Raw genomic sequence first — 12,785 nt, forward strand, 5'->3', positions numbered from 1 at the left:
TCTCTTTTAAAGTTTTTATTTAAAAGCAAATTCTTTTGTAATAAAATTGAAAATCTATAAGTAGAGCCTTTAGAGAAAGGGTTGTGTCATTCCTGTGCACTTAAGCAATGTCTGACAGGGTTTCAGCCTCAAATTTTTTTTGTTTGTTTGTTTTTGTTGTTGTTAAATAATGCAACTGTAATATTGCATAAATTATGCATATATGTGGCAGGAGTTTCTGACCTTAAGGACTGAAAATTATAGTCAAATGACAAATAAAGAAAGTAGGAATGAGGAGGAACAGAGGCTCCTATGTCACCAAACCACTGACTAGCCCGTAGTAACAAAGGGAAGGCACTGCCCAGTGGGATACTGAATCCATATTTAATCAATCCCTGGCTGGTATCTGATTTGCAAGTCACTTTTTTAATGCAAGAGATCCTACGGGCATTTTCAGAATGCTCAGCACTCCAAGCAGTGCTGCAGGTCAGGACTCTGCAGATGTTGTGACCAAAAAATCTTGTTCTGAAAAGGAAGTGGAGGGACCAGCCAAAGGGCTTCGTGAAGAATAACAGGAACATTTGGCAACTCAGGGTACTCATGTGGCCCTACATTGTTTGGTCCCTCTGTATTGTGTAATGCACTGGTTTTCTGTATCTGACTCTCTGCTTTGTTCTGCCTAAATCACAAAGTAGTCCATGCAATGGGAAGAAAGTGCAGGAAAGCCACTTCCTTGGCATCCATGTGTGTTGTGTGTGCTGCTGGCTGGCTGAGAGTCACGTGGCCATCTGGGAGAAACTGCTGAAAAAGGTTTCCAAGCTGTCTTTGATTTTTCTTTCTTTTCCTACAGCATAAACATATGAAGTGTGGAGACACAGTTTTCTAATATTGGTTTGTGTTTGATTTGTTGATTTTTTTTCCCCACAACTACTAATATAACTCTGTTCTTTCACCAACTTTGTTCTCTGGCATCAGGAATACCTGAGAGTGTTCTGTGCAGTTGTGGGGAACTGATTGGGCAGCAGTGTGGGAAGGTGCTTTCCTCTGATCAAACCTTGTGTTTGTGTCCCCCTCCAGCCCTGCGGAGCCGCTCGGGACGCTCCATCATCAACGGCAACTGGGCCATCGATCGCCCGGGCAGGTACGAAGGTGGTGGGACAATGTTCACTTACAGACGCCCCAATGAGATCTCCAGCACCGCAGGCGAGTCGTTTTTAGCTGATGGGCCAACAAATGAAGTCCTTGATGTCTATGTGAGTTAGTATTTAAATTATTCTTCCTGATGGAAAAGAAATTGTTCAGTTCATGGTTAACATGCAACACTAAAATGGTATTCAGTATCAACACTTTGTTACTTTAATTCTGAAATGTTAGTTTTGATATTTCACACTTGTTTGCTGTGGTATCCATTTTGGTCCAGATCATAGGAAATTTACATCAAGCCTTTTTCCCTCAGACTTTACTGATCCAGTAAAACCAATTGAACTTTATGTTCTGTGTAGAAAAATGAAGAGATTTGCAGATGGGAACTCCAAATGGCTTTCTGTTCTGTTTTTCTGAGATCATGCTGTCTTTCTTCCACTCTAAAATATAAAATGAAAAGCTTTCTAATTTACAGGAGATTATAAGTAACAAGAAAAAGAGATGCAAATTCTGTCCAAGTGTGTATACATTGCTACAAAAACTTAGGTCCACTAAGTCAAAGCAAAACTGTTTTATCATTTCAGGTATTTTCCTGCAGGAAAGTTGGAACAATATACTAATTAGGGACTTCATCAGTTAAGCTCTGTCTGAAATATGCCTTTCAGCTGTTTTGAGAAATATGATGGAAAAACCATCACATGGGAACCACTGGGAAGTTGTTCCAGGAACCATCTAAAGAACAGGGTCCTGGTTCTGGAAGGCGAAGTGTACTCTACTGCTGAAGTTAGTTCACAGTTCTTGGTTCTCTCAAGACCACAAAGAGGGTGTATTTTTTGGATAAGAAAGTGACATTGGAAGGACCCAACCTTACAAAAAAAATAGTGCAGGCAGTGCATTATTAGATGGTTCAGAAAAGTGAGCACTCTCTGAGGGACAGCGTTTAGAGGAACAGCTATTACATTTGGCAAGGAAAGAGTGATTTTGACATAAGTTAAAACAGAAGTCTGAATCCCTAGTTGGTATTAATAGATGTGAATTTAGTGAAGCCTTGAATCATTAGTTGTTCTCTGCTGGGTCACTGGCCATTAGCAGGACATTTTACTTCTAGGTCCATGAATCCATGAGATTCATTGGTGAGAACCAAAGAACCAGAGATAGCTCTGGTGTTTACTTGTGGGTTTGTTGTTTTGGGTTTTTGTTTGTTTGTGTTCTGATTTGTTTTGGTTTGGTTTTAAAAGGTACTTTGGGTATAGTCTGATGCTTCTATCAGACTAATCCCCACAGAGAGTTCAGGCTAAAACATAAGTGTCAGTAGTAGCAGTACTGAAGTAATCAGAGCTAAAGTGCTGAAACTAGCAGCTCATGACACCCCTACATTTGTAGTGTGGTGTGCTCAGGCTCAGAGCAGCAGTGCAGTAGAATTCAGCTGGGAATGGAGTGTGCTGCTCACAGTTTATAAGAGCTGTCCTGAAGTCCTGTCTTTCTCAGGTCCTGTTATGCCCAACTGCTTAAACAAGCACACCCAGAGTAACAGTGACTAACAGAGTCATGCGCCTGTCAGCTCACGTGGGCTTGTGCAGCAGCATTCTGAAAACCCTGAGCTTCATTATCACATTTAAAGGAGAAAAGATTCTGGTTGCTGCCTGTGTTTCATAAAGAACACATTCATGGAATTGTGGTTTGCTGTAAGGCAAACCTGTTTGCTGTAAGGCATCTTTGTTCAGTTGAAGATGAATGTGGAAGGATGCAGGAGGGCTGTGGGCAATCTCAGCTGCTGCAGCAGGTCCATGGGCCTTTGGGATCTGCTCCCTGATCTTTGCTGAGCAGTGCTCCTGGGGAGGGCAGCAGGATGGCCCTGGTTTGAGCTGGTGGGTTGTTAGGGCTCCATGGGGAGCTGAGGGAGCTGCAGGGGCTGGAAGGAGCAGCTGGGTTGTGATGGGCACAGAGTAATGCGTGTGTGCTGTCTGCAGGTGCTGTCCTTCAGCCAATGGGGAACTTCAAAAACTCAGTAGGCTGCAAGTATAGGGTTGGGGGTTGTGGTGTTTTGTTTTTTCTGCTTTGTTTCTTCTTTGCTTTTGTTTCCTCAGGCGTCTGTCAAGTTCCTGCTATCTGAGAATGTTTTGATGACCTTAGGACTATCTCTTCTGCTGCTGAGGCCTGGTGTGCTGTGAGCCTCTGCTGCTCCCATTGCTGAGGGAGGAGGCCATGGCTGGCACAGCCCACAGCACACCTTGGCCCCAAGCATGGCAATCTTAGGTTTTTCAGAGAAGATTTAGACAGTTTCTCTGCCATCAAAAGCTAGCTCAATTTGCAAACACAGGAACTTGAATTTTCTTCTTTTCAAGCAGTAACTTGTATTTTCTTCTTTTTGCATTTTTTGGAGACAGTCATTAACCATTGCTTCTATCCCAGCCAGTGATAAATAATGTTATGTAGCTGATCAGTTCAAGTTGATATTTAAGTCTTAGTAACATAAAAAGTGGAAGAACTCAATGTATGGCTGGTTTTCTTTTTAGATGATTCATCAGCAGCCTAACCCGGGTATACATTATGAATATATCATTCCAGGAGACAATGTCATTAGTCCTCAGTTGCTTGCTCACAGGAGGCCAGGTAAAATGCCACCATTTCCTTTTATCAAACACTTTTTGTTACTTAATAAGCTAATGGGGAAATTCATACCAATGAGTTAGTGTAAATGCTGTCATTGATGTGGGAGAGGCCCAGAATTTCACTCAACATGTTGAATGAGAACTCACCATAGGTTTGGTAAAACTTCAGTGAATTAAAACTGGCAGGGTTTATTATGCTTTAGCTGGGAAGATTACTACTTTGAGTAGGAGTGTTGTAACCATGTCTCAGAAATGAAATAGAACATGATCTTTCTTTTCAGAGTGTTTTTCTTTCTGAGATAATTTAAAACAACCTCTACAGTTCCCCTTTCCTCTTGCAACTGGAGAGGATCAAACAGAGCAGTGTTTTCTTCCCAAGCAAGAATCTGGGCAGCTCCTGCCTGAGCTGTGGGTATGTGCTGTGTGTACACCTAGGAAGTTCTGAAGGACAGGAGAAACTTTGCTAGTGAATTTGGTCCTTACTTTAACGTTCGTGACTTGCTTTGACAAATTTCTGGTGTTTGGTATGTTCATAATGAGGAGCAGCTGTGCTGTGACATGGGGAGGCACAGAATGCAGAGCAAGGAACAAAACAAAAATGCTTTGGGAAATTTTGACACTGGGTGCATTAACTCTATGTTGTCTTTGGAGATTCTTCAGTTTTTAGTTTTTAATGTACTTGCTGGCTAAGACTTGGTTATCCTAGTTTAACAACACAGTCTTTGCAGGTCACTATTAGGCAGTCTCTACATAGCAGAATAAAGCTGCTTCCAAGCTTAGTGATACTCCAGTTCTAATTATTAGAGAATTGTAACATAGACTAATAGGCTCATTATTTTACTTTTCTATTATTGTCCATCATCAGGGGAGCCATTGAATGGTCAGTTAGGAATGCCAGAAAGTACAAGTCATGAGGATGAGGATTTGCATAGAGAGACAGACATTCTCACTGGACAGTCAGCTGGGACTTTTCCAGTTATTCAGCCAGGAAGATTTCCTTCTCATCAGCCAGAAAACCAAGTGCCTGCTATGCAACCACCAAGACAGAACCGAGAACACAATTGGAAACAGGTTGGAAAAACTGAGTGCACGACTACATGTGGAAAAGGTAAGCGCTTTGTGTATGCACAAAACCTTGTTAGACCTGCTGTTTTCTGTTCTCTTACAACCAAAAGTCACATCACTACTATTACCTGTACTTATATTTAAATCAGGAAAACCAGCAAAATTAGAAAGCATGGAAATTATAAGGAAAGATATGGCATTTGCTTCTGAAAGGAAATATTTCAGCATTTATGGCAAGCTGCTCTCTCCCATGCCCTTGATACACAGCTACTTTCCTCAACATCGTTTGACATTCTTTACCATTCCTTTTGCCTCTCCAGCTTTGTCAGATACACCCACCGTGCTTTTTGTATCTTTGTCAACAGTTTTCTGATCTTCATGGGAAGGTTTCACAGGCATTTCATCAGACATATCTTTGTCTCATTGGCTGTTGTTGGAGCAGCACTGATGTGACTACAGAAATCTGAGGTTTTAACAGGGAAGAAGTGGGAAGGAAAAGGGATGGAAGGGGCCTGGTGAGCTTTTGGGAAGTGGTGCATACACTGCTTGCATATACTGCAAAGATTAAGCTTTGCTGCCAGACATTCACAGTGGCCACAGATTCAATAATGCAGAACACAAGCAATTGAAAGAATAAGTTTTTGTGATGGCAAAAGTGAAATCTTTTGTACTATGCATAGCCACCCAGCATCATACCCATAAAACTGCAAAGGTTTAAAATAAATATGTACCAGTGTGGGAGCTCAGCTGACTGTCACTAGTTCATATACATGTAGAACATTTGCTTCTTAATTAGAGAGGACACTGTAAATTTGGTCCAAGGCCAGATGGGTGTGCATGTTATAGCTACAGACAGCTGAAAAAATTCAAGCAATATTGATAGCAATCAAAATTGCTTCTTAGTTAAAAAAAAAAAAAAAAAGAGAGAAAAAGAAAACCCCTTGGAGAAATTACTGCAAAAGTACTAGAGCTAAAATACTGCCAGTAAAATTCAGACTTCCTTAAGTCAGCCCTTTTGTGGAGAAAAATATTTTAGTTGGCATTTAAGCACACTGTGCTTTTACTACAAGTCATGTAGGCAGAATCCATAATTGGGTCTGATTATTGGCTAGCAGCAATCAGTCTGTGTCAACTACTGAGTGACTGAATTCCCATATTCAAGGAGAATTTAATATCCAAATCAGGTAATTTATGGTACAGCTGCAGGAACACATCAGGATAAATGTATTCTTCCTTTCCACCATAGAAATCTTGTTTGTGTATGCCGTGGCCTTTATCAACATTGGCACACGGTTCTTGTCCTTTCTGCAGAGATCTGATCCCTCTTGGTAGTGGTATTAATGACATCTGAGTCAAAATGAAGATAGCAAAACTGTAGAACTTAAGAAAAAACATTAAAATAAAAAAATGAATTTCAGCCTCCTATTTACTCCATGAAATTTAGCAACAGAACTGCCAGAAATTAGTGTCTTTTTTCCCATTATATGAAGAATGTGTGCATGTTCTGATTAGATTCAAAAGAAACTGGATCTTGAGAGCTGGATCCTGAGACTATTGAGACTGTATGAACATTTCTTGTGATCTTGCTGTGAGATGCCCCTAACTCTCTGATGGCCCTAAGGCATTTCAAACCAAACTAGGTTATATAGGCTGACAAAGAAAGGAGTGGAAAAATCAGGAAAAAAAAATCAGTACTATTTAAGGCTTTGTTTTCATTTTGAATCATTCAGTATAGGACACTTTCAGCTTTTTTCTTTCCTCTATGTTTTTCATTTTCTTCTACTTTATTTCTTCATGCAGAAATATAGATGATGGTTTTTAATTATATTTTTAAGATCCACCAAAGTTAAATGACCTTAGGAAATTCTAAGTTGCAAGAAGAAAAGATAAGTTATTTTTGTGCTACCTAAAGAAAAGGGAGGCTAAATTAACAGTTTTGATGAAAACCAGAGAGATTTCAAAGCATGTTTGTAAAACTTTGGCTTAGAAAAAGACTGTTATCTTTTTTTTACAAAGTGAAAATGCTTCCCATGAGAACTGCCACCATCTCTTGTCCTAGATTTCCATTTAAGATGACTGAGCAAATAGATCACTGGAATTTGGACAGTGCAGAAACTGCTACCGCATCCTGTCAGCTCTTACATTTGGAAATTTTGGATAAAACCTTTGTCTCTATTTCCTGTTGTCAATTCATGCTTTTCCTTTCTGCATCAATGTTGGATGCTGCTGTTATTGCTGCAGAGTGTTTTGCAATTCTTTACCAAATTGTCTGTTTAATTTCAGGATCACAGTACCCAGTTTTCCACTGTGTCAACAGAATCACTCACGAGGAGGTACCCGAGGGTTACTGTGACAGCAGCACCAAACCCATTCCAGAAGAGGAGGCCTGCAACCTCTTCCCATGCCCTGCCTTGTAAGATACTAGAACTTAAGTCAAGTGAAATAAGCCAATATCATTGAGATCTTGCACATCCAGGAGGCTATTCTAAGTAGGAAAGTAGTTTGAGCTTCTAAATACAGTGTGCTTGTGTTGTAAATTGTAGTGGATTTTTTTTTCCATAGTTGTTGGTGGCCTTCTTCCCCTTCACAGAGGGCAATAGCATGCAGAGTAGACAAAAGGGAGCCTGGAAACGAGTAGGTGTAGCAGTTTCTCAAAATGTGTGTGATTGTTCAGGCAGACACTGTCTATGTGCTCTCTGTGGGTACACTTTTTTCAAGTGAGAGATTTCTGCATATGTCTGTGTATAGAAGAGGCTCTGCAGGCTCTGTCACTCCATGTGAGATCAGCATGCTACAGTGGCCATACTTTCATTATTTAAGGATGAGATAGTGCTCACAACAGCCCCCTTGTACATTCACCTCTCTTCCCTGAATTGAGCAGCTCTTTGGCTCCCAGACTGGGTTCTGAAGTGGTGGTCCTTGTTTCCAGCACACTGATACAACCAGCTCAGGTGTGGTTTCCTTCTGAATCACATTTACTATTGAGAGACTGTGAATTGCTATTGGCTGAGCAACTTGTTTGAAACACTCAAAATTAAAAATATTAATAAAAATTTAAAAAACTACCAAAAGGACAGTTCATCCAGGGTGTATCCCAAGAAGAGAAAAGGGTTAAACCCAGTTGCCATTAGAGAAACTTTCTTTTAGGTCAGTTTTCCATCTCTCTTATGGTTATACTCTTCAGTTCTCTTCTGAGCAGCAAGTGGTCATTCTTATCCCATGGAAGTTTCTAATGATTTAAGTGCCCTTACAGGCTCAGAGATGTCTCTGATGAGCAATTTCCTAGTGCATATTAGATACTCAAGAGCTTCTGAAGTAATTTACCTGGAGATGGCTTCTCTCACCAAAAGCATTTTCCTCACCTTTTTCATTCTAACAACTCATAGTCATTCAGGATAATATCAAGAGTATAAACAAAGAAATGTAAATATTTAAATGCAGAGAGTTTGCTTGCTGTACATAAGAGTTCTGAAATAAAATGTGTAAACAGTTTAGATACTTCCTTTAGGCGTGTGCCTGTCTTCATGCTTGTAAAGATATTTATACAAAAGTGACTAAATAACTACAGTGAAATTTTAGAATGAGAAGGATCTATTTAGAGATTTTTTTCAGTCTCTAAAGTTAATTCTATTTGTTCATTGCTTATCATTTATTATTTCAGTTTTACTGATGAATTAATGCCTGGATGCATTTTTGTGTTATTGTCTTTTTTAGAGCCTTTGCTGCAGAAAAATTTTATGCAGCACATCTTAAAACTTTTGGGAAGTGTCATTAGAGCAATAATATATATTATAGACAGATTGTTTTAAAAACCAAGCAGCTGTTACAGGCTTGAGTAACATTTGTATTATGTCTCGAGACCATGAATTGTGCAGTCTGTATCCATGCTCATAATTAGCAGCCTCTGCAGGAAGGCTGTGTAAACAAGTGTGTCATGGTGCCTCCTAAGGGATCATTGCACACACAGAGACTGAAGTGTGATTTTATAAGATTCTGGACCAGCATAAGAATCATGTCATTTCAATTCTGTTAAGATCAGTGTTAGAGAATTCTTTGTGGAACAAAGATATCCTTTTTTTTTCACTTCAGCTGGGATATAGGAGAGTGGTCTGAGTGCAGCAAAACCTGCGGGCTGGGAATGCAGCATCGGCAGATCCTGTGCCGGCAGATCTACGCCAACCGCACGCTGACAGTGCAGCAGTACCGCTGCCAGCACCTGGAGAAGCCTGACACAACCAGCACCTGCCAGCTCAAGATCTGCAGTGAGTGGCAGATCAGGACAGAGTGGACCTCAGTAAGTAGGATCCATTCATTTGGGGTAGAATACCTCAGAAAAAATACGACTTTTCTTCCAGGTGTCATTAGTCAAACATCAACTTGGTTTTGTTTAAAATAAAGTGGAATATTAAAAACTTTGGAAATAAGGAAATCTTAGTTCAATAAATCCCCGCTTGACTATGATCATCAGTTCCCTAACCAGAAAGATGTCTTAGCAGGAATAAATGAATGAACTGTATGGTCCCAGCTCCCTGGTAAACCACTGCAGTCCTTGCACAGAGTCCTGATGCAACCTCCCTTTTGTCACAGTGTTCAGTGCCTTGTGGAGTGGGGCAGAGGACTCGAGATGTGAAGTGTGTCAGCAACCTTGGGGACGTTGTTGATGATGAGGAATGTAACATGAAGCTGCGGCCAAATGACATCGAGAACTGTGACATGGGCCCCTGTGCCAAGAGCTGGTTCCTTACAGAATGGAGTGACAGGGTAAGGCTTCTCAGTATCTTTATCCTGCCAAACCTTCTAAAACAAGAGCATCAGAATTTTAAAAATACACATCTGTACAGCCATAAAAGGAGTAATCTTATTTTCCATGTTTATTCTTGGTCTTTTAAACAGGCAAAAGCAAACAAAAAAGTAATAATCCCAAGGGCTTCTTGAGTTTGTGTTAAGATACAAGAAGGCATAGAAAGGGCAAGCCTGTGCTTACATGGCCAAATGTCCAGACTTAGAATTGGCTCTGAGTCTGAACTTTCCAAAATATTGAGTGTGCTGAGATTTATTATTCTTCCTTGCTTAGTGCTGAGTCTTGAGATTCAGACTCTTAAAAGTTTCCCCACTGTTTTTTTAAGGGATATAGATTTGAGGCCTGATGTCTGGGTTTAAGTTCAATCCATAAACCAATTATCTCATAGGTGTGAAAAGAGGAGAACAACTTCATAAACTTAGGCAGGCTTGATTCAGGCTCTTGTATTTTGTGAACACGGATGTTGGGGTGAATTTTCTTCCAATGAGTCAGATTCTCTGCATGAAAGCAGTAAAACCGGTGCTGATTTAACTTGTTTCGTGATTGGGTTCAGAGTTGTTGTTCAGTGGTGATATTTATATGCTTTCATTAAGAAGCTTACAAACATGGGCTAAGAAAAGCCTGATATTTTGGTCCCTCTTGTGGATGCTTGCATATCAGTTTCATCTGTAGGCAAGTTCAGCCTTCAGTCTGTAAAATCCTGGTTGCATCTCCCTTTGCTTTGACAGACAAGTAATGTAATTTATCAGTGAAGCTGTAAGATTACATTCATAACTTTGCGATTTCATTGTTTAGGTCACTTTGTGATAGTACCTCTGAAATCCAGGAATGTCAGGCTTACAGGCGGGGCATTAGTTTGGACATTCAGAAGATTTTCAACATGGTTTAGATGCCGAGATGGAGCAGGAACTTCACAAGTAGGGCAGGTATCTGCTATGTTGCAGAACTTTAAGAGGCTGATCAGACTCTTGTTATAAGGTCTGCAAAATTTTCAGCCCTCAGACAACTCAAATAGATTTTATAAAGACAACAAAAATATACACTATCGAATCTGTGTCATTGTGACTTTTCTTCCAGTGTATGCTCCTGCATAGTATGGACAGAATGATACCAGGGGAAGCAGAGGTATTAGTGCAAAGGGCAAAGATTTTGCTGTAGGGAAATGGCAGTGCTTTTTTTTTCTTCCTTTTTTTTTTTCTTATAGATCTGTTCTTTGTACAGTGCTGTTAAATCCATTATACCCTCAAAGACATCATTTTGCCCAGCTACTATCATCCAGTGCAGTTCCACCACATAAAGCACAGACATTGCAGTGAAAACTCTAGCACCATCCTCTTGATTATTCTACCCTGATATTTAGTCCTCTTCAGAATTAAAAGCAGCTTTTGAGCTGAAAGTTATAACTGTAGAATGTTATTATGCTTATTTATACATGTTAAATGAGACGTAGAAGTGAAGCAGGTAATGTGGAAAATGTTGGAGGTTTTTTTTTTTTTACCACAAACTTTTTAGGGCTGGAGAGTAAAGAATGGATTTTGTTACCTTCTCAGTTTATATAAGTGTACAGATTAATTTCTTCCAAATGCTTGCTACTGTAGTTGGCATTATTCACCATCACTTCTGCCAGGAGTGGGTTTGGAGTTTGATTCACAAAGAGGATGTAAGAAACAGCTTATTTCAGGAAAAAAAGTAGATTTGAGGTGGAACATGCAGGATCTCCTAAGATTCACACATACCTCATAACTCGGATGTTGAGACATTCGGGGGCAGTGATTCCAGTGGCAGGCAGTGAAATGCAGCAGCAGTGAACACCTTTGCAAGGTCAGGCCATTGGCCATTAGCTGTGCCTTGAAAGAGCTGCATCTTAGGAGCAGAAATTTCTCTTTCTTTGTAGAGGAGTGTGTTTCTGTTGAAAAACAAGAGAAGAATTCCATCATGGAATAGAAATGGTCATTCCCAGGTGTATGGGCTTTGCATGTGTCATTTCCCCAAACAATTCCTTAAAAAGTACTTTAAGCCAAGCCACACTTCAGCAATAAGCATAGATCAGCGATGGGCAGCCACAAATGGTTCAGATAAGCAGCCAAAAGTTCAAATGCTTTAAAAAAGCTTGTTCAAACCTCTTGAGTCTGCAAAACTGTGGTGGAAATCTCACAAGAACAGACCTTCTTTGTGAGATTTATTACATGCCTACTTCAAGTCCCAGCTGGAAATACCACAGAACAGTCTTTCCCATTGTATTTTGACATTTCAGCCATGCCTAGAAATAAGAGGTAAAAGAACTTATCATAACTTTTGGAACTTTGAAATGGTTGAGTTCAAACTTAGTTACAGCTGGAAGGGAAGGCCTTTTCTGAACCCACTTTGCAAACACTTCATGTGTACAGTTGCACGTGCAGCAAGTAGAGATTTCCAGAAGCCTGTCAGAGATTGGTTAGGCATGTACTTGCTCTTTCAGCAAGGAATAGATCAGACTTCCCTGTCTGGACTGATGGGATGCACAGGCCATTACAATATAGCCTTGGTTAACTAGCAAAACATCTAGAAAAAAAACAAAGCAACATAAAAATTACCATTGTCTTCACTGGCAGCCGATGTTCAATTTCAGGATTTGATATTTGTGCAGAATTTGACATGAGTATTCTTTAAAACTGTTTTAAGAACAGAACATGGTCTAATTTAGGAATGGTGAAAATATTTTGTGTTTTCTTTTTTTACTGAGACCATGCAAAGTTTTAATTGATGCAGAAATCATGCTAGTTACTTATAATCATTAATAGTTTTTGTAGTTCTGAACTAGATTATTATATCATTGCTTTTCCCTAAATGTGACTTCAGCAATATTACATATGTGCACTGAAAAAATCTGTAGAGCACATATAAATTTGTGTGTAGGAGTTGTGTTTCCTTCCCAGGGTGGGCTATATGTTGCTTTACCCTGTAAATAACACTTGGCTGCCTTCTTGCTGTGTTCTCCAGTCTTGTTTTCCCACAATGTATTTATGGATTTTATGGGCCACCTGTTTCGCCCCATGGCATTGACCTCCTTGATGTTGATTTCTGCACACACTGAATTTTTATATATGTAATTAAAAACCCCTTCATGTTCCTAATATAATGCAGTTCTTGGTTTGTGGTATTTTGATAAACAGGTATCAGAGTCCATTGAGTGTATGTTACACAAA

The 12,785-nt window shown here is 39.8% G+C and overlaps 1 protein-coding gene across 4 annotated transcripts in view; it reads left to right on the plus strand.

The window, feature by feature from the left end:
• The window catches only part of THSD4 (thrombospondin type 1 domain containing 4), a 243,552-nt gene that overhangs the window by 213,740 nt on the left and 17,027 nt on the right, over window positions 1–12,785 (plus strand). For all 4 annotated transcript variants that reach the window (XM_053954670.1, XM_053954671.1, XM_053954673.1 and 1 more), the window contains 6 exons: window positions 1,057–1,232; window positions 3,639–3,735; window positions 4,600–4,842; window positions 7,083–7,212; window positions 8,889–9,093; window positions 9,387–9,560. In XM_053954670.1, the coding sequence (XP_053810645.1) occupies window positions 1,057–1,232; window positions 3,639–3,735; window positions 4,600–4,842; window positions 7,083–7,212; window positions 8,889–9,093; window positions 9,387–9,560 (1,025 nt within the window). The remainder of the gene's footprint in view (window positions 1–1,056; window positions 1,233–3,638; window positions 3,736–4,599; window positions 4,843–7,082; window positions 7,213–8,888; window positions 9,094–9,386; window positions 9,561–12,785) is intronic.

Source organism: Vidua chalybeata, chromosome 13 (assembly GCF_026979565.1).
Source record: "Vidua chalybeata isolate OUT-0048 chromosome 13, bVidCha1 merged haplotype, whole genome shotgun sequence".
NCBI classification, from domain to species: Eukaryota; Metazoa; Chordata; class Aves; order Passeriformes; family Viduidae; genus Vidua; species Vidua chalybeata.